The 27,171-nt window shown below is 31.0% G+C and overlaps 2 protein-coding genes across 4 annotated transcripts; both read left to right on the top strand.

The window, feature by feature from the left end:
- Window positions 1–6,861: 6,861 nt before the first annotated feature.
- Window positions 6,862–13,194, top strand: LOC108725774 (ankyrin repeat domain-containing protein 13C). Of its 3 annotated transcripts, XM_018452994.1 has the most exons (10): window positions 6,862–7,958; window positions 8,674–8,715; window positions 8,950–9,054; window positions 9,422–9,553; window positions 9,900–10,111; window positions 10,467–10,598; window positions 10,813–10,974; window positions 11,291–11,691; window positions 12,004–12,011; window positions 12,511–13,194. In XM_018452994.1, the coding sequence occupies exons 1-10, from the start codon at window positions 7,835–7,837 to the stop codon at window positions 12,540–12,542; spliced, it is 1,350 nt and encodes a 449-aa protein (XP_018308496.1). In that variant the 5' UTR covers window positions 6,862–7,834; the 3' UTR covers window positions 12,543–13,194. The 3 variants fall into 3 exon arrangements, with proteins under 3 accessions (XP_018308496.1, XP_018308495.1, XP_018308497.1); XM_018452993.1 differs by lacking the exon at window positions 12,511–13,194 and having other exon boundaries at window positions 12,004–12,067; XM_018452995.1 differs by lacking the exon at window positions 12,004–12,011 and having other exon boundaries at window positions 6,863–7,958.
- Window positions 13,195–22,422: 9,228 nt separating this feature from the next.
- Window positions 22,423–25,969, top strand: LOC108725776 (glycine-rich cell wall structural protein-like). Its single transcript, XM_018452996.1, has 4 exons — window positions 22,423–22,557; window positions 23,625–23,784; window positions 24,934–25,144; window positions 25,581–25,969. Exons 1-4 carry the CDS (start codon window positions 22,540–22,542, stop codon window positions 25,918–25,920), a joined length of 729 nt encoding a protein of 242 aa, XP_018308498.1. The 5' UTR covers window positions 22,423–22,539; the 3' UTR covers window positions 25,921–25,969.
- The last annotated feature ends 1,202 nt before the right edge of the window (window positions 25,970–27,171 follow it).

Raw genomic sequence — 27,171 nt, 5'->3', positions numbered from 1 at the left:
GTATGCCGCGCCGGTAGCTGTGGAACTCTCACACTAACGCGACATAAAACGAAGCAAGGACTTTACCATTAATTTTTCGTCGCAATTACCGAAGGCTTTGGCTCGCAAATACAAAGACTAAGAATGAAAGAAAAAATATATAATAATGACTCGCGACTGTGGCAAGGGTGAGCGCCAGTCGGCAATCAGTATCTTCTTCCCCAATGAGTGTTCGGGCGAATGGCATGTGGCTCGCGAATTACTAGCCTACATGGCAATCGTAATATCGGCCGCTCATAGGCTGCGGTCCACTTGCTTCTTCCAAATGCTCTGAACGCTACGCTCCAAACTCTACGCTCCGATTGGTCCATTACTGTTCCAAATGCTACAATTGCTACGTGAACGCTCCAGCCAACCCACCTCCCGAGATGAGGTAGTTGGAGCGAAGCAGGAACAAAAACGTAATGTATTGATGACGTAATCAGAGTTGCTGGGAGCGTTCCGAAGCGTCAAATGGACTAGTCATGTTAGTGCTACAAATGCTCTATAGCGTTTGAAGCGCTAAGTGAACCGAATTAATTTTAACACGCGATCCGCCCGACACCCGGAAACTCGCGGTCGGTGGCTTCACAATTAGGCAACGCTGGTCTCATCAAAGAACTCTTCGGTTCTCTAATAATCTCGGCAAGAGATCGGCAGCTTTCTCCGTCCGCTCTCCTAGTTCGCCTCTAGTTGTAAGTCCTTGATAACCCTTGTGCGTGCGGGGGATTGTACGTCCTCTTACAAAGTTTAGTTCAGTAACAGTACGAGTGGCACGAGTGCCGGCACTGCCGGGATTTTTTCGCGGATTCACGCTGGTCGTTCGGTTCTCTTCTATTTGGGGCCATGTCACGCGTCTAATCAGTCACTCGGCCCCGCAAATCATATAGGTCTCGCAGGCTGCAAATCTTTAGGCTTTAAAGCGCGTAATATAAATTTAAGATGGACTCCAATGTCGCCTGCAGCCCCTGGATTATTCGAGCTGGCTCGGAAGGTCCTGGCAAGCTCCGCCACCGGCTCTGTCAGGATGTCTTTCTCTCCGACTGACATCTTTCTCTGCCACCTGACGTGCCTAGAGTTTTCGCCTTCCTTCGTTCCGTTCTATATAAGTTGCGTGCGATACAGCAAAGCTCAGGATGACATCGCATTACAAAAATATACGAACTTATACTATCTGCGTGTCTGGGTTTCCGGGTAAGGCAACTTCCATATTATATAGATAGTTGTAAGTTTTACTTTAATTGTCATTTTTTAGAAAATCATCAAAAAGCATTTTGTTACATAAAGATGATACTATTATTACGCATGAGAAAGCGATGATTATTATACAAATATTCCTATGCTATCAATTTTTTTCTTTTTTTCATAGAGGGTTATAAAACAAAATTAATTCAAGAAAGAAATTAAAAGGGCTCGAGGGAATAGGTGCTGTTCAAGATGCGCTAGTCGTTCAAAAATATCTCTCAATATACAAGTTAAATTTATTGAAAAGGCAGATGAACAAACGATAATAGTTAATCGATAATAAATCGTACTTTTCGGTTAGTCTTCTAAACTTCTTCAGTGGTAACGCAATGAATTACATACTTAGCGTTGTCTAAGCATACGTTAAATGATCGGATGATGTGGATTTATTTTTATAGTCTCCAAGGAAGCCAAGCTAATTTCTCCGTCGAGAGAGAGAAAATACATTTTCCCATGCCAGTTACAAGGCTGGATGGAACTCACAATGTCAGTGCCTTTAGTAACGAAATTAAATAAGTATTTTTTATGGGAAAATGGATGTGCAAAGAACTCACCCGTCACAGAAACTGCAAGCACATAGTGTAAACTACTAATCCAAGATCTTGACACACTCAAAAAAATGATCTTGCAGTTGTAGCGAAAATTATCTAGGTACGAAAAATTAGCTAAAATAGATAAACGATTAGCAAGCATTGCGATATTGCATATGTTTTGCATCTAATCGGTATAGATGTCAGAGATAGAATTTATATTTGAACAGTTTATGAAATGTAGAAAGAAAATTTGTCTGTCGCATCTATTCATGTTAAGACTAATCATACTTGTTATAAAGTTCGACTATAATACATATAAAAGACTAGCAACGGGAGACAAATGAATATATATGATATTTACACCTAATATAGTTTGTGTAATGCACCTATTCGTTTAGCTTTTTTAAAAACTGTCATGGCGTCATGTGATTCTGGCACACCAGCGCAATGCATGACGGGATTTGCGAACGGCAACTCTTGTGAGCGCATTCGTGAAAATATCACTTATTGTGTCGAGCATAAATTTATAATCTTTTGTGCTGGGCATAAGTTTATAATTTTTTGTGCAGGCGCGGCGAACGTGCTATATCCTGTCGCGCGGCATAACGGCGTTCGTTGCCATATTTTATGTGCACAGTGCACAGTGCAAAAGCCATATTGAAAGCAATACGTGTGCATCCGATTCAGTAGCTAAAAAAGTGTTTATGTGCGAAAAAGTGCGAAATAGTTTTGTTGTATGTTGTGCAACATTTCAAACAATGCCAAATAACATAATTGTCGTCATGAACTGAAAATTTAGTAAGAACGTGGAATCTCGAGCAATACGCTTCAGCGTATTAGGCTATATGTATAGCTACAGCTAATAAAGTTAGTTGTAACACCTAAATTATGTTGCCATATTATCTTGATGCTACAGTTATAATCAGCAGCTATATTTCTTATATAGTTCTAGCTACACTATCAAAACTCATATTGCAATATAATAATTCATATTTGGCAATGAGATCTAAATTTTCTAGAAGGGATTGCTAGAATGATGCTGCTATAAATTCTATATGTGGCAGACAATATTTTAGCAGATACAAAAAATAGCGATAGTTTTTGGTTTTAACACCTAGAAATCTAGCTCCATCAGCAAAATATTTTTTTGCGTGTATAGTATATTAACGATGAACAAATGCTTTTTGAACATCTTAGAGTAGCTTATACTTCAGGAACAAAATTTGACTTTTTTTGTCTTTGACATGTAGAGTGTCATTTTTCGAAGATTTTTATCCGTTGAATTTGAATCCTCTCTTTGTCAGAAAAATTCTATCATATCACATTTTCGAGCAAAATGGGGTAATATAGGCAAAAATCGACGATTTTAATTTAGAATGGTATTGCAGTTAAGGAAATTTTATTTTGCCAATTTTGTCTACACTATCTTGAAGTGCTATCTTTTACCTTTAAATTTTTTTTGGATAATTTTTTATGATCACTTGGATTTGAAGTTAGGCATACGCTGCTTTGCGCTGTCGCGCTGCACGTTCACTTGGCACGAGACACTATCGTATCTCTTAATCATGTATAATTAGCAAGTGTTATATTTTTATTTGTGTTTCTTAAACTTGACATTCCGAGATTAGTATGACAATCGCTAGAAGATCATTCGGCCACATGTGTTTCCGGAGTACACCACATGGAGACGATCTTTGTTACATGCCTTCTTTGTATATGTTTTTATTTAATTTTTTTATTATTTTTATTGTTTTTTATTTTTTATTCGTGTTTTATTTTTATTATCATTTTAATTTTTAATTTTTAAAGTTTTTTAAATGGAACGTAGCCCGAGTAAACTTCTTCGAATGAACTTCAGAAAAAACTTCAGTATCTTACGTAATTTGATCGTAAAAAAACGTACAGAAATAAAAAAATCTCATTTTGAAGGTAAAAGATAACACTTTAAGATAGTGTACACAAAATTGGCAAAATAAAATTTCCTTAACCACAATATCATTATAAAAGTGGCCAAAATCGTCAATTTTCGCCTATATTATCCCAATTTTCTCAGAACGTAACGTGATAGGTAAATTCTGAGGACAGCATCGTTTTCAGCGTCACAAAATACTTCGGAAATGATACTTTGCAAGCCAAAGACAAATCAATTTTCACAGTGTAATATGAGTCTTTCAACACTGAACATTATGCCATCTCTAACAAAAAAAAAAAAATGAAATTTTGGACAAAATGCATTTTGAAATTCTGCTCTTCAATTGTTATTAATATTTAACCAGCTTCGTTAATATGATGGCCTCTTCGCGACGCGTTCGTGTTTCGCGCATCATATAAAAACGTAAAATCTTATGCTTATTACAGGCGATGTTAATCGACAGCAAAAATGAGTAATTCTCCTTGTTATTTTTGACATATGAAGTCAGAATATTGGCCAGGAACAACAAAAGGTGAGTTCAATCTAGCCAGAAGAAAGAAGAGGATCTAAGGTAGATTGGTGTGTAACACCAATTAAAGTTTCCAAAGTATTATAAATATGAGCTAAATATTATATATGGGAGGGTAATTATCTTCGGGAGGACAAATTTGCTCGCAAATTGAATTGTGAGTTCTTATATTTTCTAAATTATTGCTTATTTACTAAATATGATCGCAATTGTACGTAATCGGAATTTCAAACGTCCTAAATTAAATCACAAATCCGTGTAAATTAAACTCCCAATAATTAAATCCCAAAATTCTGCGTAAATTAATCTTTAGAGAGCCGGCATTTTTGCCTTGAAATTTTGAATGTTTTAAATGTAAAATTCATGTATATATTGAATGTTTATGTCATGAAGAGTCGACGAGTTTTCCGCTGACCACTATAATGGCCAGTCCGCAACGGGATGGCCAATGTGGAAAATTTTCATTTTTTGTTTTTAGTATTCCTAAGTGTTTTTGATGTCGCAGAACACGTTTCTGAAGTCAGATTATCGAAATTTTGTAGAAATAGTGTTATTTACCTAGATAAGTCTAGATAAATTCTTTTCTGTGATCTCGGCAGTGATACTCAATAAAGTGATATTTATACTGTAACCGCTGTATTGAAACTGAAGTTCAACACCTTCGTCGACGACGTTGTCGTCGACTCCCCTAAGCTATCCTGAGCCATCCTGGACATATATCGGCATCCGTAATCACGTCCATTAACGACGGTTCCTTGTTTCCCTGGCTACTTTTCCGACAGTTCCAAATATAGATCGTCCCTGTCTTACAGCCATCCGAATTGAATAACATAGACATTTACGTACATATGAAACTTTCCTTTAGCGTAATCCAGGATTAACGACTTGGACGTAGAAAATTATATGTCCCTTTTTTTCATTTTTTTTACATTATATATTTTTTTATTTATTTTTTATTTATATTATTTTTTGCTAATTATCATTTTCCACTTATCAAGTGAAAAATATTGAAATTTATGGCAAAGTCTGTATTGTATGAAAATCTTCAAAACACATTCTTAGTTATATTAATCAAATAATAGTTGAATATTTGATGGGCTGCGGTGATTCAAGTTATACGGACTTCTGTTACTGGCCACTATTCTATAGTGGCCAGTCCGATTCTCTAAAGATTAAACTCCCAATAAAATTTTCAAATGGTCCCGATTTAAATTTAAATACGCGTTTCTAATTTCGATTGGTCACGATCGAAATTATAAATATATTGGATAAAAAAGATATAAGTAGGTTGAAGTAACTAGATAAAATTCGAGTAGGTATATGGAATGAGAGTAAAAATATGGATGAGTACAGAGATATATAGATAAAAATCGAGTAGAGACACTTAGGAAATAAGTAAGGATACGGATACGTATCTATAGAAATATGGTTAAGTAAGCGGGAAGAATATAATTCATAATGAAAAAAAAAATAAATTTTATGATTTTAAGAAATTAAAATTTATTTATATACAATGTTGGAAGTTATATGTATTTATATAAAAAATTTATTTGCATGGGAAGATACAGGATTAGGAAATAAATATAAATTATTCTATCGCAAAAAAAATTGTTAATATGATATAAAATTGTATCTATGTAATGTATTGGGTTGGGAAAAAAGTCCTTTTACAAGTTGGAAAAAAGATTTTTTTAATAACCCATTATATATTCTATTTACAAAATATATTATAAAAAAATTGGCAATTACACCACTTGATAGATCAACGTTTCAACTTTAAAAATCTATGCGGGAATTTAGAGACAACCTGTATATATTGCATAGTTGCGTATAAGACAAAATTTTTAATTTTCAATTCCAGCAGTTTCCATCTTTGGTAAGGAAAATAAGACAAAAAATGAATCACCAACATTTGCCAATGATTAATTAATTTTATCTATTTTATTTATTAAAATCGAAGGTAAAACACATTTTTTATTTATTGATGTCATACTAGTTTCATTCCTTTCGAAATATATCTAACAATATGCAAAGCAAAATCGCACAACAAAACAAAATTTGAATTAGATCTTATGTCATTATTATTTTATTTACTTATAATATTTTTGTGTTTTTAATTATATTTAATATTTAATTATGTTTAATAACATTTCGATAATTTACATTCAATTTTTTAGACTGTATGACTTACTGATATATCGGCTAAGCTCAAAACGATGTGACTACGTAGTTTGTCGTTTGAAAATGGATGCAGATGACGCTAGTGTACAAGGGCTTAATGATCTCGAGATATTTTTAAGAATTTGTCATATTTTAAATTTATAAAAGTTTCAGAAGAAATATCCTAAACGTCTTTAAATTTTTCAAGTTAGTTAAAGGAAATTATAGAATGAGAAATCTTAGAATATTTCAGAATTCGCACATATATAAGGAATTCTATGATTTTTTCATCACTTTTGAAAAGTGTTCCATTTTATATAAAAAAATCTGCGAAATTTTCTAAAAAGGTATACGATTATACAGAAATTTTGAAAAATTTTGAAACTTATTATAAAAACTCTGAAAAATTATGTCAAGGATTCTAAAAAAAGATTCTCAAAGTATCCGATGTATTGGCTAATTGTAGGTTCATCCTCATGAACGTGGTTGCTTGTCGCCTATTTTAAAATGAGTGTAGGCGGCGATATCGAACGGTGATTTTTGTCACCGTAGGTCCCACAAATGCAAATGCCGGTGTGGCCGCATTACGTGCTTGTCTGCGAGCGTAAAAATATTTTCGTGTACGTTCACAAAATATAATAATTACTCTTGCGCCGAATGTCATCGGACGCGTTGCAATCGTAGAGCATGTCCCGAAGTGTTCGGTGAGTGAACGCCATATTATGAGCCGAATAGCTTTCTCGGACGATCGCTTTTCCTTCAACGTGCGTTGGCGTTTACTCGGTTGCACAATCGCACGATTTTCCGAGGATGTTCCTCGAGACGGAGCGTGTCAGCAGTGCGAGCAGATGTAACGAGGCTGACGAGGGTTAAAAATTGCGACCTGTCATTCGGCCGTCCGTCGCAGTGACTCCGTCGAGTACGCTGCCAAGTTGATATCCTGCCTGGGGAAGAGCGATTAGGCCTCAAAATATACACTACGTACACACGCGCATTTTTGCGTTCGGCCGTACAAGTGCTCCGGAACTAACGGGAACGTGGAGCCATAAATTTAAAAAGAATTGAGGATAGACGTAATCGGAGCAAGCACGGTCACGATGTTGAATGCGATTCCCACGGAGGCGCCGAGGTTTGAACTTACGGAAGTATTGTTGCTTAACACAAGGAAGCGTCGATAAAGGTATTACAGATAAGAGGAGAAGGGGAAAGAAATATGACAATTACGTAAAAGTATATCAACAAAAGTGTCAACATGTCAAGTCACAAGCTCGCCGGAGGGCGAGACGTACGTGCATTGTGATGCCTATTAACGTCCAGTCTACGTCAGTAACGTCAGTGATGATCCGCGTCGATGTCACGCGTGACACATGTTGTAATACGAAACGTCAAAGTTTGTGTTCAGTTCTGCTGTTGTAACGCGCATGATAGGGATCTCGGATGCCGATGATCATGGCGCAGGAGAGCGAGGAGTATCCGCTTCACAGATGTATATTTCAAGGGGACGTAAAGACGCTGAAGATCTTGATTGGCACACATGATATTGCTGAAAAGGATAAACAAGGTTTGCCTCCCTTACAAGAATTTAATACTGGAAGGGGATTGATTATTTCTCGGTCAGTCAAATCTGTCAAAAACCCAAGCAGAACAACAAATCATCGTAACGTCAAACTGACATTAAAATAAATTGTAAATGATTGAAAAATTATTTTTAATAATCATTTTGGAGTCATTGACATCATTTTGATGTTATGACTTGTTGTTACGCTTGGGAGAGTGCAAATTTCGTTCATTTTACATGCCCTGGAATTTCAAATCAAATTGTATGTATGCTACATGATGAGATATTTATCTTAAATGATGCTATATGATGAGACGTTAATCTCGAACAATGTTATATAATAACACATTAGTCTCATAAAAATTTTAAGTTGAGTGTAGAGATAGTTTTAGAGATATGGAGAGTCAAAATAGCTAAATTTTTAAAATTGTCCACAATGGACACGAAAAGAAAATTGAAACTTCTTATACAACAGTGAGATTTTGACTAGAATTAGCCAGAACGACGATTACACTAAAAATCTGATTCCTCCACCTATGCTTTATTTTTTTAAGAGGATAAAACTACCCCCAAAGAAAGATTTTGCTGGATTTCTCGAAAACGGATGCAGATACAAAAAACTATTCGCAATGAAAATTGTTTGTTTTGAAATTTTGCACAAAATTGTTCTGCAGAAATATATACATCTTAACTTAACTCTTTTTCATGTGTGTTACAGGAAATACACCTTTGCATTTAGCTGTGATGTTAGGAAGAAAAGGTATGGACATTTTTTGTCTTATTTCATCACATTAAAATGTTTAATGTATTTAAAAAATATAATTTTATTCCACACACACATCTGTCAGATGTTAAAGATATGATATATCATAGTATGAACTGATAACGAATTATACTCGTAAAATTCAAATGTTAAAATTGATGCTGTAAAATATTAAAATTAATTTTTAAGTTAAAATAGGTTTGATACATAGTTTGTTTCATCATGTTACAGCATGTGTTCAATTATTGCTTGCACATGGGGCACCTGTAAAGGTGAAGAATCTAGCTGGTTGGAGTCCATTGGCTGAATCAATTAGTTACGGAGATAGAATAACCAGTTCGTATGAAATAACATAATAAATATAGATTTAGAAATTACCTATTTTGATAAGAAATATATCAGTTATAAAAAAAGCGGTTAAAATTTAAGTTTTAATTTCTCTTACTTAAGTTACACTTTGTGTAGTGTATTGTAACATATTTATACAGAGTATTTCGCTTCTAACGAATTAGCTGGTAGATTACTCAGATACTTTGGAAAAAAATTCCTAGTATAAAGCATTAATTTCAGTTTTTATAAGCTATAAGTTTTATAAGTGAACGTAAACATGTAAATGATCTAATAGGAATAATATATTTTATATATGATTCTATAATTATGATGCGTAAGATTAATTTATGACATTTAAAAATGTTTCTCGTAGTATCATCTTTAGTACGTAAATTGAAGCAACAAGCAAGAGAACAAATGGAAGAAAGAAGGCCGAATTTAGTTGCTGCGTTGCATCAAATGGGTGATTTTTATATGGAATTAAAATGGGATTTTCAAAGTTGGGGTGAGTTTCGATGAAACTATGCGATTGTTGAATTGAATGCTGGTTAAACCCCAAAACTATGAATAGCTTACAGTCACTATTTAAAAAACGTTTTCCTTTTATTAAAAATTGTACTCTACAAATGCCTATGAAAAAATTAATATATATGCAAACTAAAAAGAATTTGTATATAACTGTCGATATACTCTTTACAAAAATTCTTTGAAAAGAAGATATATCTTATCAAGTTTATTAAAAATTTTGCTAGTAATGATTCAGTCAAATGACTTACTTTATCTTATATGTTCTACATAATTCTTTATATTTTCTGTCTGTCAGCCAATGATAAATTTGTTTGTTCTTTCAGTACCGCTAGTCTCGAGGGTGTTGCCGTCAGATATATGTAAAATCCACAAAAGTGGAGCTTCAATTAGGATGGATACGACTCTTGTAGACTTTAATGATATGAGGTGGGAGAGGGGTGACATATCTTTCATCTTTAATGGTGACCAAAAGCCTAGCCATTCATTGACTGTCCTCGACAATAAAGCCAAACTTTTCCAAAGAGTGAGATATGAGGTTAATAGTACCTTAAATTTATTTTCTTTATGTTTATGCTTTCACATGTATAATATGCAGAAAACGTATTTTATATATATATATCTATAAATTTCATATTTATATGAATATTATATATTATATAAGAAAAACTCCAGCACTTTGATAAATATCTTAACATATACGTACGTAATAAATATGGCTAATTTGAGACTATTATTTTATGTTGAGTTCTACAATGACAAAGAGAAATCTAGACAGTTATTAGATTTTTTTTATTTATTATATTATTAATCTTGTACATACATACATTAAAGTTGTTACATTAATATTATATTGATATCTTATATTGAAAGAATCTTTTTTTTGTATTTAGGAAACAGAGCTTGAAATAGAGGATGAAGTTGATATTCTTATGTCTAGTGATATTATGGTGGCGCAAATGTCTACCAAAAGTATCACATTTTCTAGAGCACAGACAGGGTGGATTTTTAGGGAGGACAAAAGGGTGAGCACGTTTCTACTGTATTGATATTAATTAATAATAAACTGTCTAATATATAGTATCATAGTTCCACACCAATGATGTTTTCTTTGAATTCATCAGAAGTTTTAATAATTTAGGGAGAGTGATCAAATTGGATATATTTTATAATAATAAAATTGACTTCAAAATGACATAATAAAATATAGATAAAATAATTGTAAATATTTAAAACTAGGAAATGGTAGGTGCTTTCCACGCTGATTTTTATCAAATCAATGGTATGGTATTAGAAAGTAGAAAACGTCGTGAGCATTTAAGCGAGGAAGATCTTCAAAAAAATAAAGCCATTATGGAATCCCTTACTAAAGGCAGCTCTCAAGGATTTAAAAATGGCGAGGTAATATTTTTGTTGTAACATAACATGTATTATTATTTTGGGACTTTTGTTTCTTGCAACCATAGTAAATTATGAAGCAAGAAATTACGTAAATATTTTCTTACAATATTCAAAATAAATTAATTCTTTTGCAAGCTATCGTCCATGTTTAAAATCAGTAAAACAGGAGCTAAATTTTTATTATATGTCATAAAGTTTACTTTTCTGATAAATATTATATACGAAAGATAAGCAGAAAATATATTATATTTTAAGATGTATGCATGTATATATATTCAAAGGATTTGAATACAAAAATAAATGTTTATTTACTTAGCCTCCTGTGAGAAGAGCATCGTTGAATCCGCCACCGAAATCGAATATAACGTGGGATGAATACGTCGTTGCGCCATCTGGTCAGTGTCCGCTTCTAGGAAGAAATCTTGTTTATAAGGAAAGTAGTAAATCTTTCAAAGCTACTGTGGCAATGAGTCCAGATTTTCCCCTTACCGTCGATATGCTACTCAATGTTTTGGAAGTGATCACGCCGTTTAAGCATTTAAGCAAACTACGCCAATTCGTACTTATGAAGTTGCCCCCTGGATTTCCAGTTAAGATCGACATACCAATTCTGCCTACAGTCACTGCTAAAATAACTTTTCAAGAGTTTGCCTTCCGAAATGACATAGATCCAGAATTGTTTCAAGTGCCATCAGACTACTTCGAAGACCCAATGAGGTAAAATTCGCTTTCGATAAAATAGATTAGAGATACTGTATTATTTTATAGATTGCCCAGAAAATTGATACAATTTCAATTTACTATTTTTGTAAAATTCATTATTTTAGAATACATTATTTTTATAAATATCTTGACATAATTTTATTTGTTTGATGTAGACAAAGTTTGTATTAAAAAATCTATAAAATATACAGCGATCTTTTTTATTTATGACCTTTTGAGAACAAAACACGAATAAATTATATATCGAAAATTTTTGTTTTTTTGCGTATATTATCTTAAGTCTGAAGCCACAATAATACGTTTCAGAAATTACGGTGCGTACCTAACTATGATGATGGTTCTTCATACCGCGTCATGTGCTCGAGGATAAACTTCAAGATAAAAATAAAAAGAGCGTTATCGAATTTGCTGTTATTTTAACAAACTTTTTCTCATTAACAAATTACATGACCTTTGCTTAATTTAATTATGTCATTGGTACTAATAGAACAAATATAGAATTATTCCTATTATTCTAATTAACTTTTGACAATTCTAATAAAAATGGTCCAACAATGGAGTCATTATGCTTGCTCGCCACTTTTGCAGATTTTTACGATTACCTGCAACACTTAAAGAGTTAATTATTTATATTTAAAAAAAATTTCTTTATGTCTTATAAATTAAAAAATGTAATTGTGTATGATGCAATTTAACATTATACATATACTCGTCCGTGCAAGTATTTTTATCATTTTGCATTTATATCATTTTGCAGCATTCACACTATAAATGGCACTTTTTTTGTACTAATCATTAACAATTGCTTTGCAGATTTCCAGACTTATGACGTTTCGACATCCTAATATTAATCAAGATCCAGCCTAGTCGGGGTCTGTTTTCTTCTATGCTAGGAGACAATCTGGCTTTCGTGATTTCAGGCAGTCTGGGAAACACCTATACACGAGCCATTATGTTGTTCATTGAATAACTTGTCATCTTTTAATCACATCTAACAGCGAATCATATATGTCGAATGTTTACGAGATGTTCGATAAGGAAGTAAAACTATAGAAGACAAATCTGCACTAAATTCAGAGGAACTTGCATACTATTTAATACCTAACTCAATCACGTTTGTCTACTTAATTTGCGAAGCATATTAATGTGTATAGAAATAAAGAGATCATTCGTATGTCGTGCTGCACTTGAAAAAGTATGTAAGTACTATTATACATACGATGAGTGATATAACCTGATATTTCAAAACATCATATTTGGAATTCCCACCTTTTGACTCTGTTTGTGAATTAAATTAATTTCTCACGCCAGAAAGTTTTTCTTAAATCGGTATCAGATCACACATTGAAGATTAAAAATCGCAAAATGGAGATTAGAAATCAACCAATTGGAACAAAGCAGACTAAGATTAAAATTATGTCTTTCGGTAAAATTTTAATCTCCAGTTTACGATCCTCAATCTTCAATATCTGATCTGATATGGACTTTACGATTCTCGGCCTGTTATTGAAATTATTGAATCATTGTGTATTAAATTATAATTATTATTATATGCTCATATTCTTCAATATACGTAAATTCTTGTTAGCAACGACAGATGAAAAAAGTAACTTTGATATACACAAAGTAAATATATTTCTATGATCTTTTATTATGTCATAATCCAGCATGATTGCAGTGATGGGCCAAAGAGCTTAATAATCAAGCAGAATAGACTAGATGACTCTTGCTATGTTTGTATTCTACACTTTTCGCGAATTACCTACTTAATCAGCGAAGATAAGTGTTCATATTTGTTTCTTCGCAATTTTCCTGAGCAATATCAGAGCTGCCATTCAGTAACTTAAGTCACTTTTTGTCATATTTTTGACAAAACACTTTAATTTATTATATTTACAATAAAATGCACTATATTTATTTTATTTAATAAAACTGTATTAGACTGTATTAAACTGTATTATGTATATTTGTATTTTATTGTTCAAGATTTTGTTCTTTTCTTGTTATAAACTTTCAAAGCAAAAGAATTTGCTATATTCACATACATTCTACAAAATCACTTGAGCTTCAAGCCTTAAGTCGTAAGAAATTGACCAATTACAGTCGAGAAGAAAAGACGAATTATAGTGTGAGAAAAATAATTAACTATAATGATTGGTTAATTTCTTACTTGAGACTTAAAGCTTATTATAGACAATGGCTTATTGTATAGAAAGCCTATTAGGCCGTCCAAAGATGGACCAGAGAAAATAAGAGTAAATATTATTTCTCTTGCTTAAATAGCCTTAATTGAAAATTTAATAAAAAATATCGCTTCTACTAATATTAATGTTTGAAAGGTTATTTTTCCATTTTTTTCCGTCAAAAAGCAGTCACTATTTCATTTTTTTTATATCTAATTGATTGGATGGCAGCGCTGCAATATTTTTACTATCGAAATTTCGTAAATACTATAGTGTTCAATTGATCTTGTAACAGAAGATTAATCCAAAATGTATTCTTCAGTATTATCAATTGATAATTACATAGTTTATACTATAACGATTGTAATATTTTCTTTTTTAGTATAAACACTGTTTTTAACAGAATTAGCTTTTAACCTTGCATGAATCAGTGCATAATGTCATCTTTAAATATAACGATTCGTACTCATACTGCATTCAGTACTAACTGTCGTTTACGTAATTGTTGCGGCAACACGGAGTATCCGACAACTATGTAGCAAATTTTATTTTCAGATTTTTTGATCAATTCCCTATAAGCGCAAAATGTTCCTAGAATGTTACATGAATATTATTAAAAAATTAAAATAATGTTATTATAACATTTCGAAAATATCATAAATATTTTTTTAATATTACAGGAGTATTCTATAGAGGTTATATGTCCACTTATATAATAAACCTAGGTATTATATTTTAATATTCCTGAAACATTATTAAAATATTAATAAATATTAATTATTTTTAATTTTGTGCAATTTGAATTCACAATCCAGTAACGAAAAGTTCTTATCAGTCTATGCTGCATCTTGTGCTAAAAAAACGTTTCAACGTGATTTTAAGTACATATCCAGTTCTACAACTGAGAGCAAAAATCATTTTTAGTTTTTAAACGTATACTTATACTGAACAGATGTAACAGTTTTACAAATTAAAGTAAATGCTGTTATAATACTTTCTAATGTTTATACGATATTACAGTAACATTAAATAAATGTTACTTTTAATAATCATATAATATTATTAGGAGTGGACATATAATTTTAGTAAAATATTATTAAAATGTTATATTTAATATTCTGAGAACATGCCTAAAATATTATTTAATATTAAATAATATTATGCGCTTATAGGATTTGTTCTTGATCAAAATCTGATCGTATGCCATACTGTAGCTTTTTAATATAAACATCTTGATAGTTTAGCATTATATTAAAATACTGCGAAAGAATAAATTCAAGTTCATTACTAAAAATTACATGAAAAACAAGAATTTAATTATCTGTTTCCATTCACGAGGATTATTCACGAAAAATGACTCCTAATAATTTTGATTTTATATTTAATTTAAGAAGGAACTTTTCCCAGGCCTGCATTTACAATGTCTTTCTGCGTGTTGACATAGAATAAGGTTCACGTTTAACTCATTATAGTATACTCAACATAGTTTCGAACTTTGTAGATGCAGGTTTATGTACATAAGGTCATAAATGTCCTAAAACAGTGGTGGGACTTAGATGTAACTTTTTTGGCTTGATTTTCAGGTTGACTCCTATTGTTAACTTCCTCTTTTGTCGCTCGCGTTTTAGAATGCATTTATGTCGGAACAGTGATAAAAACTATAAGAGAGCGGCGATAAAACCGGGTGATCACAATTCTATCTTCTGAATGCGATTTATAGGCCAGTCGCCAGAAGTTTTAAAAAGGAAGAAATTCTAAACAGGTGTTTTCCTGTTGTGATCAACAATTTGAGGTATAAAAAGTGCTACAACTTTAAGGGGGGCACTTGGAAGTAATTAAGCAATAAAGCTTTTTTCGATTAAAACTCGAAAACGAGAAGAGATATCAAAAAATGAGACAGAGCTTTTTTGTTGCTGCTGAAATTTCCTACAAAATAAATATCTAACGAGCTTTGTACCATGAATAGAACCGGAAATACAGCGATTTGAAGATGAGTGAAATTTCTTGAAAAAAAAAAAAAAAACAGCAAAAATAAGCACTTTTTCAGTTATTGCTTTCTACATCGTTTTGAGTGCATTGAAAAGTAAAAAGTGACATAAGATAATTTAAAGTAGACATCTTACTTGAAAAAATGAACCTAGATTCAACTCAATATTCTCAACTATTAATACTTCCAGAGATATCGAGTTCCAAAGTAGGCATTTTTTTGACGAAATTCGTCTTTTTTCGAATTTTTTCAGTAAGATGTCTACTTTAAATTATTTTATGTCACTTTTTACTCTCCGATGCACTCAAAACGACGTAGAAGGCAATAACTGAAAAAGTGCCCATTTTTGCCGTTTTTTCAAGAAATTTCACTCATCTTCAAACTGCTTTATCTCCAGTTCTATTCATAGTACAAAGCTCGTTAGGTACTTATTTTATAGGAAATTTCTGCAGCAATAAAAAAGCTCTCTTGTCATTTTTCGATATCTCTTCTTGTTTTCGAGTTCTAATCGAAAAAAACTTTATTGCTTAATTACTTCCAAGTGTCCCCCTTAAAGTTGTAGCACTTTTAAGTTTAGTCTTTTTATACTCAAACTGTTGATTACAACAAGAAAACACCTGTTTAGAATTTCTTCCTTTTTCGCCCCTATTTTCACCTCTAACGACTGTCCTATTATGTCAGTTACCCAATCAGCACACCACACACCACACACACACACCACACACACACACCACACACACACACCACACACACACACCACACACACACACCACACACACACACCACACACACACACCACACACACACACCACACACACACACCACACACACACACCACACACACACACCACACACACACACCACACACACACACCACACACACACACCACACACACACACCACACACACACACCACACACACACACCACACACACACACCACACACACACACCACACACACACACCACACACACACACCACACACACACACCACACACACACACCACACACACACACCACACACACACACACACACATACACACATTAAAAAAAAATATTTAAAACATATTTTTTAAATATTTATTTAATGTAGAAATATTAAATAAATGTTTAAAAAACGTTTTTTAAATAATGTATGCTGATTGGGTAACTAAACTATACTAAATATCATATAAATATTACTGCTTTTATAATATAAACACATCAAAGAAAGATGGAATTGATTAGCTTTTAGCGTCGTTCTTACAGCTGTTTTTAAAGCTTCATTGCACCAACATAAACGTACCTTTAGTTATGTGCAATCGGCAGTTTATTGTTAAGAGTGTTAAAGAGGGAGGGATATCTGATTATTATTTTAAAATGTGAATTTAAGGCATGTACATCCCAGGTAGCAAACTGACGTTATTTATTGTCATTTTGACGTCGAAAGAACTTTAAAGACGTCACTCATATTTCCCTAATATGCGTTTTAATTTATGTAGTCGAGGCATCAATGACCGCAGATCATATTGCGTTATGCTTCATAGACGCTATTATTTAAAGAATGCAAAAGTATGAGTGCGGGTTAATTTTCCTCGCTACTAAATGACTCTCGAACAATCACAATGAGACCTAGCTTGATGATGTTTTTATGTTATGGACTTTTATGAATAATAGACACAGATTTCGAAATAAACAAATGAGTTTTCTTTGACTATTATTCAATTGTATAAATTCTATTATGTTTTATTTAATATAAATTAATAATCATGTTGATTGTACATGAAATAAAAAACATAAATTATCAATGTCGGTATTTTTGATATCGATTGCAATTCTTGATCACCAAAGGATCATCCATAAAAATATCAAAGGTGTTAAAGTCGTAAATGTATGCAGAATGTGTATGTGTGTCGCGTGTTACAATTTTTATCTTAGGATTTTGAAAGTTTTAATATTTTGACAATCTCCCTTACAAAAATCTAATACTGGTCAATTTATTATTGAAAGACAATAATTAATTATTTATTTAAAGTATTGAAAAGTGGTGCTTTTAATGCTTAAAGTAAGTAATTAATTACTGTCTTTTGGTATTGGAAATTCAGATTTCTATAAAAGGGGTGAAAACTTTTTTTTAAATAATATCCTTAACAAATATATGAGACACGTAATACAGTATCTCAATATATAAATCTTTATCTTATGTTAACTATGTTATGTGCTGATCTCTATACTTATATCCTTTTATTTGATTGATATCTCCTTTCTGTTAAAACCTTGAGCAATAATGAAAATTTTTTAGCTTAATCATTTCAACTGCTAATTATAGTTCTTAAAGATCGTCCTGTCCTTTTAGAACTGAAAATAAACTTTGAAAATGTCATAATTCGTCGCTCGTATATCTATATTTTTGCTCAACGTCATGATTTGGTTTATAATTATATAAGTTTTGCCGAGGTGTATTGTTACCTTAATAAAGTTTAGAATAATATTCCTTCTATTTTGCTTCATTCTTCCTAAATATTTAGGAATAGCGTTGCATACGTAATATTACTGACAAGAAATCCTTTTGCATATTCCATTTAAATGTTCATAACATGAACAAAATTATTCCAATTGTAAAAACTTTTCCTGGAATAATTTTATTATAAACTTCTTAGTCGAAGTTAATTTGAGTTAATACTTTAATATTAATGTAATACGAATAGTATATTAAATAACTGCTGATAGACAATCTAAGAGATTATTCCAATATTATATCTATAAAAATGATTCATGGTACGATCTTTTATAATAAGGCCTAAGGATTAATTTCTAAAAGTCTTAAGCCCAGTTTCACAACTTACAATTAATTTTTAACCGAGGTTCAACTTATATCTCATTTCTTTCCAATTCTAGAATTGGAAAGAGGTAATGAACAAGTTAAACCTCGGTTAAGAGTTAACCGTGAGTTGTGAAACTGGGTCTTAGAATTTAGACACCATCCGCCATTTTCAGATTAACTATAATATGATGCGACGTTCAAATCAATTAGTATCTATGCAGTTTATTAATACATAAACGAATTTAATTTAATAATTTATACATATAAATATTTTTGCTATCATAAATTTATTAAAAATGATAAAAATATAAATTTTTCATAGTTAACTTGAAACATAGAGCTCATTAATCACCAATTGTTTAAGCTATGTCTCAAACTCTTACTTAAAAAATTGTTTAGTGTTTTTTACTTTTATTAAATAATACGAAATAATTTGATTTTATGAAGAAAGTACTTTTGTGATTACATTTAATTTAAAGATCAGTTCAAAGATCGATTCAAAGGGCACGTATATAGTTACAATTGCAGTACGTGGGAACGAAGTGGCGTACAGAATCGTTACGTCTATTGCTTCGTGACACGCGAGTCTATTAATCGCTGTGTAATGCGAGCACTGTCATCCCTTGAGAGTGAGTTGCGGCGTTACACGTCGCGCGGTCTTGAACTACTTGCAACCAATTTTACGGCCTTCTCTTCGACTGACGCAGTCGAAACTGAGAAATCGTGCGTGAACACACGCAAACACATGTTTCTTTTTCAATATTGTAGCTATGTTGCAACCAAAATGACTAATGATTTTTTAATGAAAATTATTCAAATAATAAGTGCATTTTCTGAGATGTTTCGTGACTTTTATTGCAATAAAAGTAATTAAATTGATCAATTCACTTTTTCCCTTAAAAAAATTAAGAAAAGAAATATTATATTACGATATTTAAAATCTTGAATACACTGATTTGTTCATTATTATTTTCGTAAAGTAATAAAAATGACTTGTTTATTTTTTATAAAAGTTACTCAAATTTATAATATATTTTCTGAGATTTTCCGTGACTTTTACAATATATGTATAAATAATTAAAATGTATGACACAATACACTTACTGTGCACCTGTGTTTAAATAAACTATAGACTGAAATAAAAAGCGATAGAATAACAATCGACTTAATAAAAATGAATAATAACAATAATAATAATAATAAATTAATTTTAGGAAAAAAATTGACTGTTCTCTTATTACGAAATATTGTTTGCTCTTTTTAGCGCAAGAGCGCATATACATATGTATGTACAATACGGAATTAGGATGGTTACATAGGTGCTGATAAAGTTTCCGGGAAGAGAAAGTCTGTTGTCTTTCAGATTATAATTGCGAAAGTTCCGGCTGCTTTTTGCATTTACGACATGTATGCGTTTTGCGTAAGACTGACATTTCTAAAAAAAATATAGTACACTAGAACAACAATACTCTGTTCTTGAAATTAGCAGAAATGAAGTTTCATAGAAATTAGTCTAAGAAAGGAATGTAAGATAAGAAAACACGGTAAAACGTTCTACTTTATGAAACGTTTTAATTTGCGAAATATTATCAGAGCACAAAATGTATATCCGGATAATACACGGAATCAAAGAGATTTGGTTGAATCTGCGAGCGATCGAAGTAAGAGAATAGCAATACCTTATTCATACTTACATTTATACAAACTCCATAATTAAAAGTGACTGTACGATAAAGAGATTTTAATCTTTTTAGCAAATCTAAAAGAAATAAAATAATCCATGATAATAAATCATAATTTTGAGAAACATTTTTAATGTTTCTAACACATATAGAAAATAGTTATTATATGGCATTGTATTCAAACAAAAAAAAAAATATAAAAAAGAAAGGACTCCATATAAACCTTATGGAAATTGAATTTCAGTCGAATTGTCCAAAAATTAATATGTTGTAGATATAAAAAGTCCTGATAAAAAGTCTCCACAGGCACGACCCCCTATAATGAACCATTTTACCTCTATGAGGCGTCATTTTTTAAAGCGAGCTAATACTCAATATCTTATTTTCAACAAGTACGGTGCATTCCTTTGTCATTATTTGCACTTTCTATGTATATTTTTAAGTAAAAAAAAGTTCTTTACAGTTTTTCTAATTTTAGAGGGGATTATTAGCATTTTAGACTAATTACATATAGAATGTTGAAAGTCCGAAAAATTATCGGTGCGCATAATCATATCTGAAATAAACTGATTTACTAAGGAATATATATTGTATTATTCGAAACATCTAACTTTAACCGTGTTGTCGTTCTCTGTTGTATTTGATGTACTCATATATACGGTCGTTTCTTAAGTCTTAATTACGTTTAAAAAAAAAGTGATAAAGAGACTTACAATAATCAAGCATTCTGATTTGTGAAAGGCGAGGGGACTCATAATAATCAAGCACCCGGATTTGTGGGAAGCAATCAAGTCAATATTATTTTTATAACATTTTACTTAAAAATATAAATATAGAAAGTACAAATAATGACGTAGGAATGCACCGTATTCGTTGAAAATAAGATATTGTAATATTAATCCGTTTTGAAAAATGATGTCTCGTAGAGGTCAAACGGTTCATTGTAGGGATTCGTGTCTGTGGAGACTTTTTATCAGGACGACAAGATCTATAATATATTAAATTTTTAGCCAATTTTCGACCGAAATTCAATTTTCATAAAATTTGTGTGAGGTTCTTCCTTTTAATGTTATTATATAATTAAAACTTATTATAATTAAAGTCCAACCAAAACTTCTGCCAAAACTGAAAATGAATACTCGCTACGTGTCAGTTTCGATTGAAACCATATAGTTGTTCTTCATAAATATTAATTTTAATATGTGTAATTATCGTTTCAATAATTAAATTATGATGTTTATAAAAAAGAAATACTTATATTCTTTGGTCAAAATTGATGAAATTTTGGTTTCCTGTTTCGGCCGAAATTTAATTATTTGAATTTAATTGTTTCAATAAATTATGATATTTACGAAGAAAAAGTATATGATATATGGACATGTCTATACGTACGACCTTTATAGGATTCCTATTTTTAAATTTTGGTTTCAGTTTCGGTTAAAATATAGCCAAGTGTTTCGGTTTAGTTTAGACAAAAGTTTGGTCAGACTCTGATCATAATATAGGGATTAGATCAAGAGAAAAAATCAGGGTAAATTCTTTAAATAACTGAAAGTTAACAATTTTGACAAATTCGAAAACATTCGATTGAATACTTTTTCTTATTTTTATTTTCGATATTAAATATCAATAATTAAGCATAAAAATTCAAAAATTAAATAAATTTTGCTAAAGGGAGGCTGGAATTAAATAATATTTGTTTATTTATTCTTATTTTTTTTAAATATGATGAACAGATAATTGCGTAATAATAGAAATAAAATTTGTAATTAAAACAATAAATACTGTTTTCTTTAATCCGTGACTACAATTTCCTCAGAAAAAAAACCACTATTGCAAAATGTTGTGACTCTGCATATAGACATGGGGACTTGCGAGATACTTATATAACAGCCTCAGAAACTATTGTATGTGTATTTGAACGGAAAAATGTAAAGCGGAAAGATAGTTTCCATACCTTTGGGCGTGTCTTACCGATACTTGTCAACGTCCTTGTCAGCGCGGCTCTTAAGAGCGACCTAAGCTTAAACAACCGAGACCACCTTGAAGCATGAAGAGGGGCATATTGACATGATGTTAGAGGAAAGGATATATAGAGGTTTTGCACACCGGTATAAGAACAGATTATCTTTACGTGTCTCGAACACCGTGTTTCTCCGAAAAATGCAAGTAGTGACATCGGCAACATGAAGTTGTTTTTTGTTGTAAGTAAATTAAATATCTTTTTTCTTTCAAATTCAATTAAAACATTATTGAAATATTAAATCTTTTTCAATATTGTTCCTTACAACGAATAGGAACTTGCTCACGACGATCGCGAATTATTAAGATAATGAAGGATAAAGTTAAAATCGCGCTCACTGATTGCGTGTAACTTTTCTGGTTGTCAAATTTAAACTTAATTGCCATAATTTCACTAAAACATGAATTTACCGATTCACCGATCTATCCTGTTATTATATCACGTTTTACCGATAAGTACTAACATTTACTGATAAGTACTGACATTTATTAAAAATTAATCGGTTATGAAATATATGTATATAAGTACAATAATTTAATTTTAAATATGTGATTATTTATATATGAAAAATATTTTTATTTCGAAAATAGAAATTACTAACAAAATAAATACATCATACGACAATTACCGCGATAAAATGTAAACTCTTATTATAAATTTTCGTGACGCGACGAGAGATAAGTTCTATAAAAAATCCAATATCAATGAGATAAGAATTTCGTAGAATTAAGTGTCATTTTATTATTATTGCTAATATCATCAAGCATCCATATTGCGCAATATAGAGAGAATATACGTAAATTTTCCATATTTAAGAGTATATTGAGTAGTAAATTAAACTATTAAATTTGACATTAAAAACCTCTTAATTCAACTTAATTTCAAGTAATTTTTTATTAGTATGAATTTTATAATTCCTTTAATTTTTAACATTAAATATATTAGTACTCTACACATGTGAGATAATAATATAATATATAGATAATAAATATTTATAATATGTTCTAATATATATAATATATACAATACATTTTAAATTATCAATATATTATATTTGTTGTTATCTTAACAATTTGTGATCTGCGTATAGTGACAACATCTGACTAACAAGCTACGGCTATACGAACCGCAAATTAAACCGCAAATTAAACAGTGTGAGCAGCAGTGCTTTAATCATGCCATTTAATCATATATATAATTGTTTTTGCGTTGCTAAATACTGTATGTAATTACTATGCATGTTTTCAGATATCGACTTTCAGTCTAATTGCAATATGTCGCAGCGCGAATGAATCTCCGGATGAACTAAAATTGCTCACAAAATTATCGCCGGTAAACAGTGCACAAAATGTATATCCGGATAATACACGGAATCAGGGAGATTTGGTTGAATCTGCGAGCGATCGAAGTAAGAGAGAATAGCAATATCTTATTCATACTTACATTTATATTTCATCAACATTTACGCATATATAATTTATGATCTTATACATGATTGATATTTATTATGATACTTATAATTTATCTATGTTATCATTATTTATGAACTATGGACTTATTTTTATTTACGGATAAAAAAGTTGGAACAGTTCTGCTTGCAACGATTAAACGCGGAGTAATTCAAGGAGATCGCTAGCGCATGACTATACGACCAAGCTTTTTTGATGTGACAATTTAATGGCACCTTCGTTGCGTAACATAATAGGGTTTATTGTACATGGGCATTATTCCATGATTACATTAATTATTCCATAACTTTTGAAACATAATTCGTTGCGTGAGACTCTTTTGAGAGCTGCAGAAAATACGGAAGTACGCATACTAAAGTATTTTCTTTAAAGTACCGTGAATCACTTCTATTTCTTCCCAAGGAGGAAGTCCTTCGGGTGGCTTGTTATATTAGCATCTTATTACAATCTGCGATGTTTTTTCCGTTTTTGTAATGGGAAGCGCCCGACTTTCAAAGTCGAGAGCGTGAGAATGGCAGTGACACACTTACTTAATATGCTGATTACTCATCGCACTACTATAGTTACATCGTGCAGAATCGCGATCGATTATTATACCTATTACGTTTAAAACTTTTTTCCCGTAACCTGCACGTGTTTTAATTTCCGCAATTCGTAATTAAAGTTTTAAATTCTAACAAATACGCATAATGAACATAATTGTATCATTAATTTTGTAAACTCTATCGACTATCGAGACAGAACGATGTACTGTTGACTCGTGGGAAGTCTACACAAATTGAAATTCTAAACCGCAATGTCTCATTTCGGAAAACTTTAATTTTACTCGTTTTGGAAATTAAATACTGAACGAATGTATAAAAAATTTGTATTTGCGAGTATTTTGTTATTTTTTTGAATTTCTATTTTTTTTATAGACATGATCTCAGGAGCAAAAATTTCAAAAAAATTGTTAAAAAATCACAATCTTTTAAATTCTAAATTATAAAAATTAATCTTCATAAAAAATTATAATTTTTTAGAAATTAATTGAGCCTTGATTTCAATGGTATGTAATTTATTATTCATATAAAAAATATTTGTGTTAGCGTTTCATATAACTAAAGGTGGATATCCTGGATCAATTGGAGGATATCCTGGATCAATTGGAGGATATCCCGGGGGATATCCTGGAAGATATCCCGGAGGATATGATACGGGGATCATTGGATCCGTTTATCCTGGTACATCATATCGTGGTAGCAGCCTGATTCCAGGGTATGGAGGTTATCTTGGGCCAGGAGGGCTTATTGGCGGCGGGTCAGATTTAATTTTTATCACATTTTTTATATACAGAATGGTATTTAAAGAAGAAGAACAATATTTATTTAAAATATGAGTACATACTCTTTAAAGTTTAAATTTAATTATACTCACAATTAATAGATATCAGTAGAATCTACTATAATACGTGTTGTATTTATTTTGAATATTAATATTAAATATAATGTATATATTTTCACAATTTTTACACTCTTAAACTATATATAAGAAACAAATAGATAAATATGAACAAATAAAAAAATTTTAAGGATTTTTATATATATATATGTATATATAATATATAATAAAAGAAAAAAAGATAAAATACTTGAAAAATATTTTTAAAGAAAGACACATGTCATATTTACACGCGACATTCTAATTTAGTACAAAATAAATTAAAAGAGAAAAAAAATAATTTTCTTTATTACAGATATGGATATTATGGTAATTATCCCGCGTATGGAGGATATGGGGGATATGGAGGATATCGAGGATATGGAGGGGATGGCTCTTATGGAAGAGGATATTATCCTGGTAGTTATGGGGGTTATGGGGGATCCGGGGGTTATGGTGTTGGAGGTTACGACGATTTAGGATACGGACGTGGTTACGGTCGTTACGATGGATACGATAATTATGGTTATGGAAACACATATGGCACATATGGGTCAACATATGCAGCGAGAAGTCCATATTCTCCATACAGTTATCGTAGCGATAGTTATGGCACTTCTTTGAGTAATCCGTCTGGTTATCGTGGTTATTCATAAACGTGACTTTGTTATATGTTTTCATGTAACACTTACAAATATTATAAAAATGAATTAATATATACATTTTTGTTAATATTATACAATTTTAGTAATATATAAACTATTAATTACATTTTTTAATTTTGTTGGAATATGCAAAAGCTGTATGATAATATATTTTTCATATAACACAAAAGAAAAAATTCATGATAAAATTTTATAATGCAAAAAATATATGTATATTATACAAGATAAAAATAAATATCTGATAATTATATTATTATATTATTTTATAATTATATTGTTTACGATACTTTTTATTCCTCCGCGAATATTAATATTCTTCTATTTACAATTATATTTCTTTTTTTACATTTAACTTTAATATGTTATTGTACAATAATAAAAAGGGCACCAGGAATGAATATTGAGTGCCTGTTTCAATAATGCTTGGTTCCAATTACCTGAAGACGAGTTCTGGGTACAATGCATCGCATACTCATTTTGCGCGCATACTGGCTGTGTCTGTTTGTATTTTAGAAACGTTACATAAAGTTTCTTAATTTGCAATACTAATGTACTTTGCGTTTTATTATCGATTTTTCGAGGTATCTCATATTAGGAGCACAATTTTTGACTTTGCGATCTGCTCACTTTTTATATTTCTTTAATTAAAAAAAGAATAGAATTTGAATTAAATTTTACATAATATTATCTTAAAACTTATTAAATTCCCTTCAAAATAACCTATTATTTTTTTAAATTCTGCCCATAGACTTCTAACATTTACCCAAAATGAATTCGGTATCTCATAATAGGGATCTTTTCTATACTTTGACAATGTAACTTTGCTAAAATAAATTGAATATTGCCGCGATTATTAGAAAACGTATAAATATACAGGGTGTCCCATAACTCACTTGACGCTCATGGGCAGGTAGAGTGGACTAAACTGAATCGAAAAGTCCTGTACTATTTTGTAATTTTCGTAATAGTTAACAAGATATTAATTACTAAAAATTGCCGAATATTGGTCTTTAATAATTTTTTACTCAAATACTATCAATCTTACAAAAAGTCTGCAAGAGACAAAAATCGTTCATTTTCTTCTCATAAAGTTCTGAGAATTTTTTCAGAATTTTTTAATACCGGATTTTCATGTTGATAGAAACAAGAAAATGCAGTACTGAAAAGTTGATAAAAAATTCTGAAAAAATTCTTAGAGTTCTATGAGAAGAAAGTAAATAATTTTTGTCTCTTGCAGTTTTT

Source organism: Mycetomoellerius zeteki, unplaced genomic scaffold (assembly GCF_001594055.1).
Source record: "Mycetomoellerius zeteki isolate Tzet28-1 unplaced genomic scaffold, Tzet1.0 scaffold36, whole genome shotgun sequence".
Lineage (NCBI taxonomy): Eukaryota > Metazoa > Arthropoda > Insecta > Hymenoptera > Formicidae > Mycetomoellerius > Mycetomoellerius zeteki.
The sequence above is the reverse complement of the archived record's forward strand: the minus strand, read 5'-3'. Positions and strand labels throughout refer to the sequence as shown.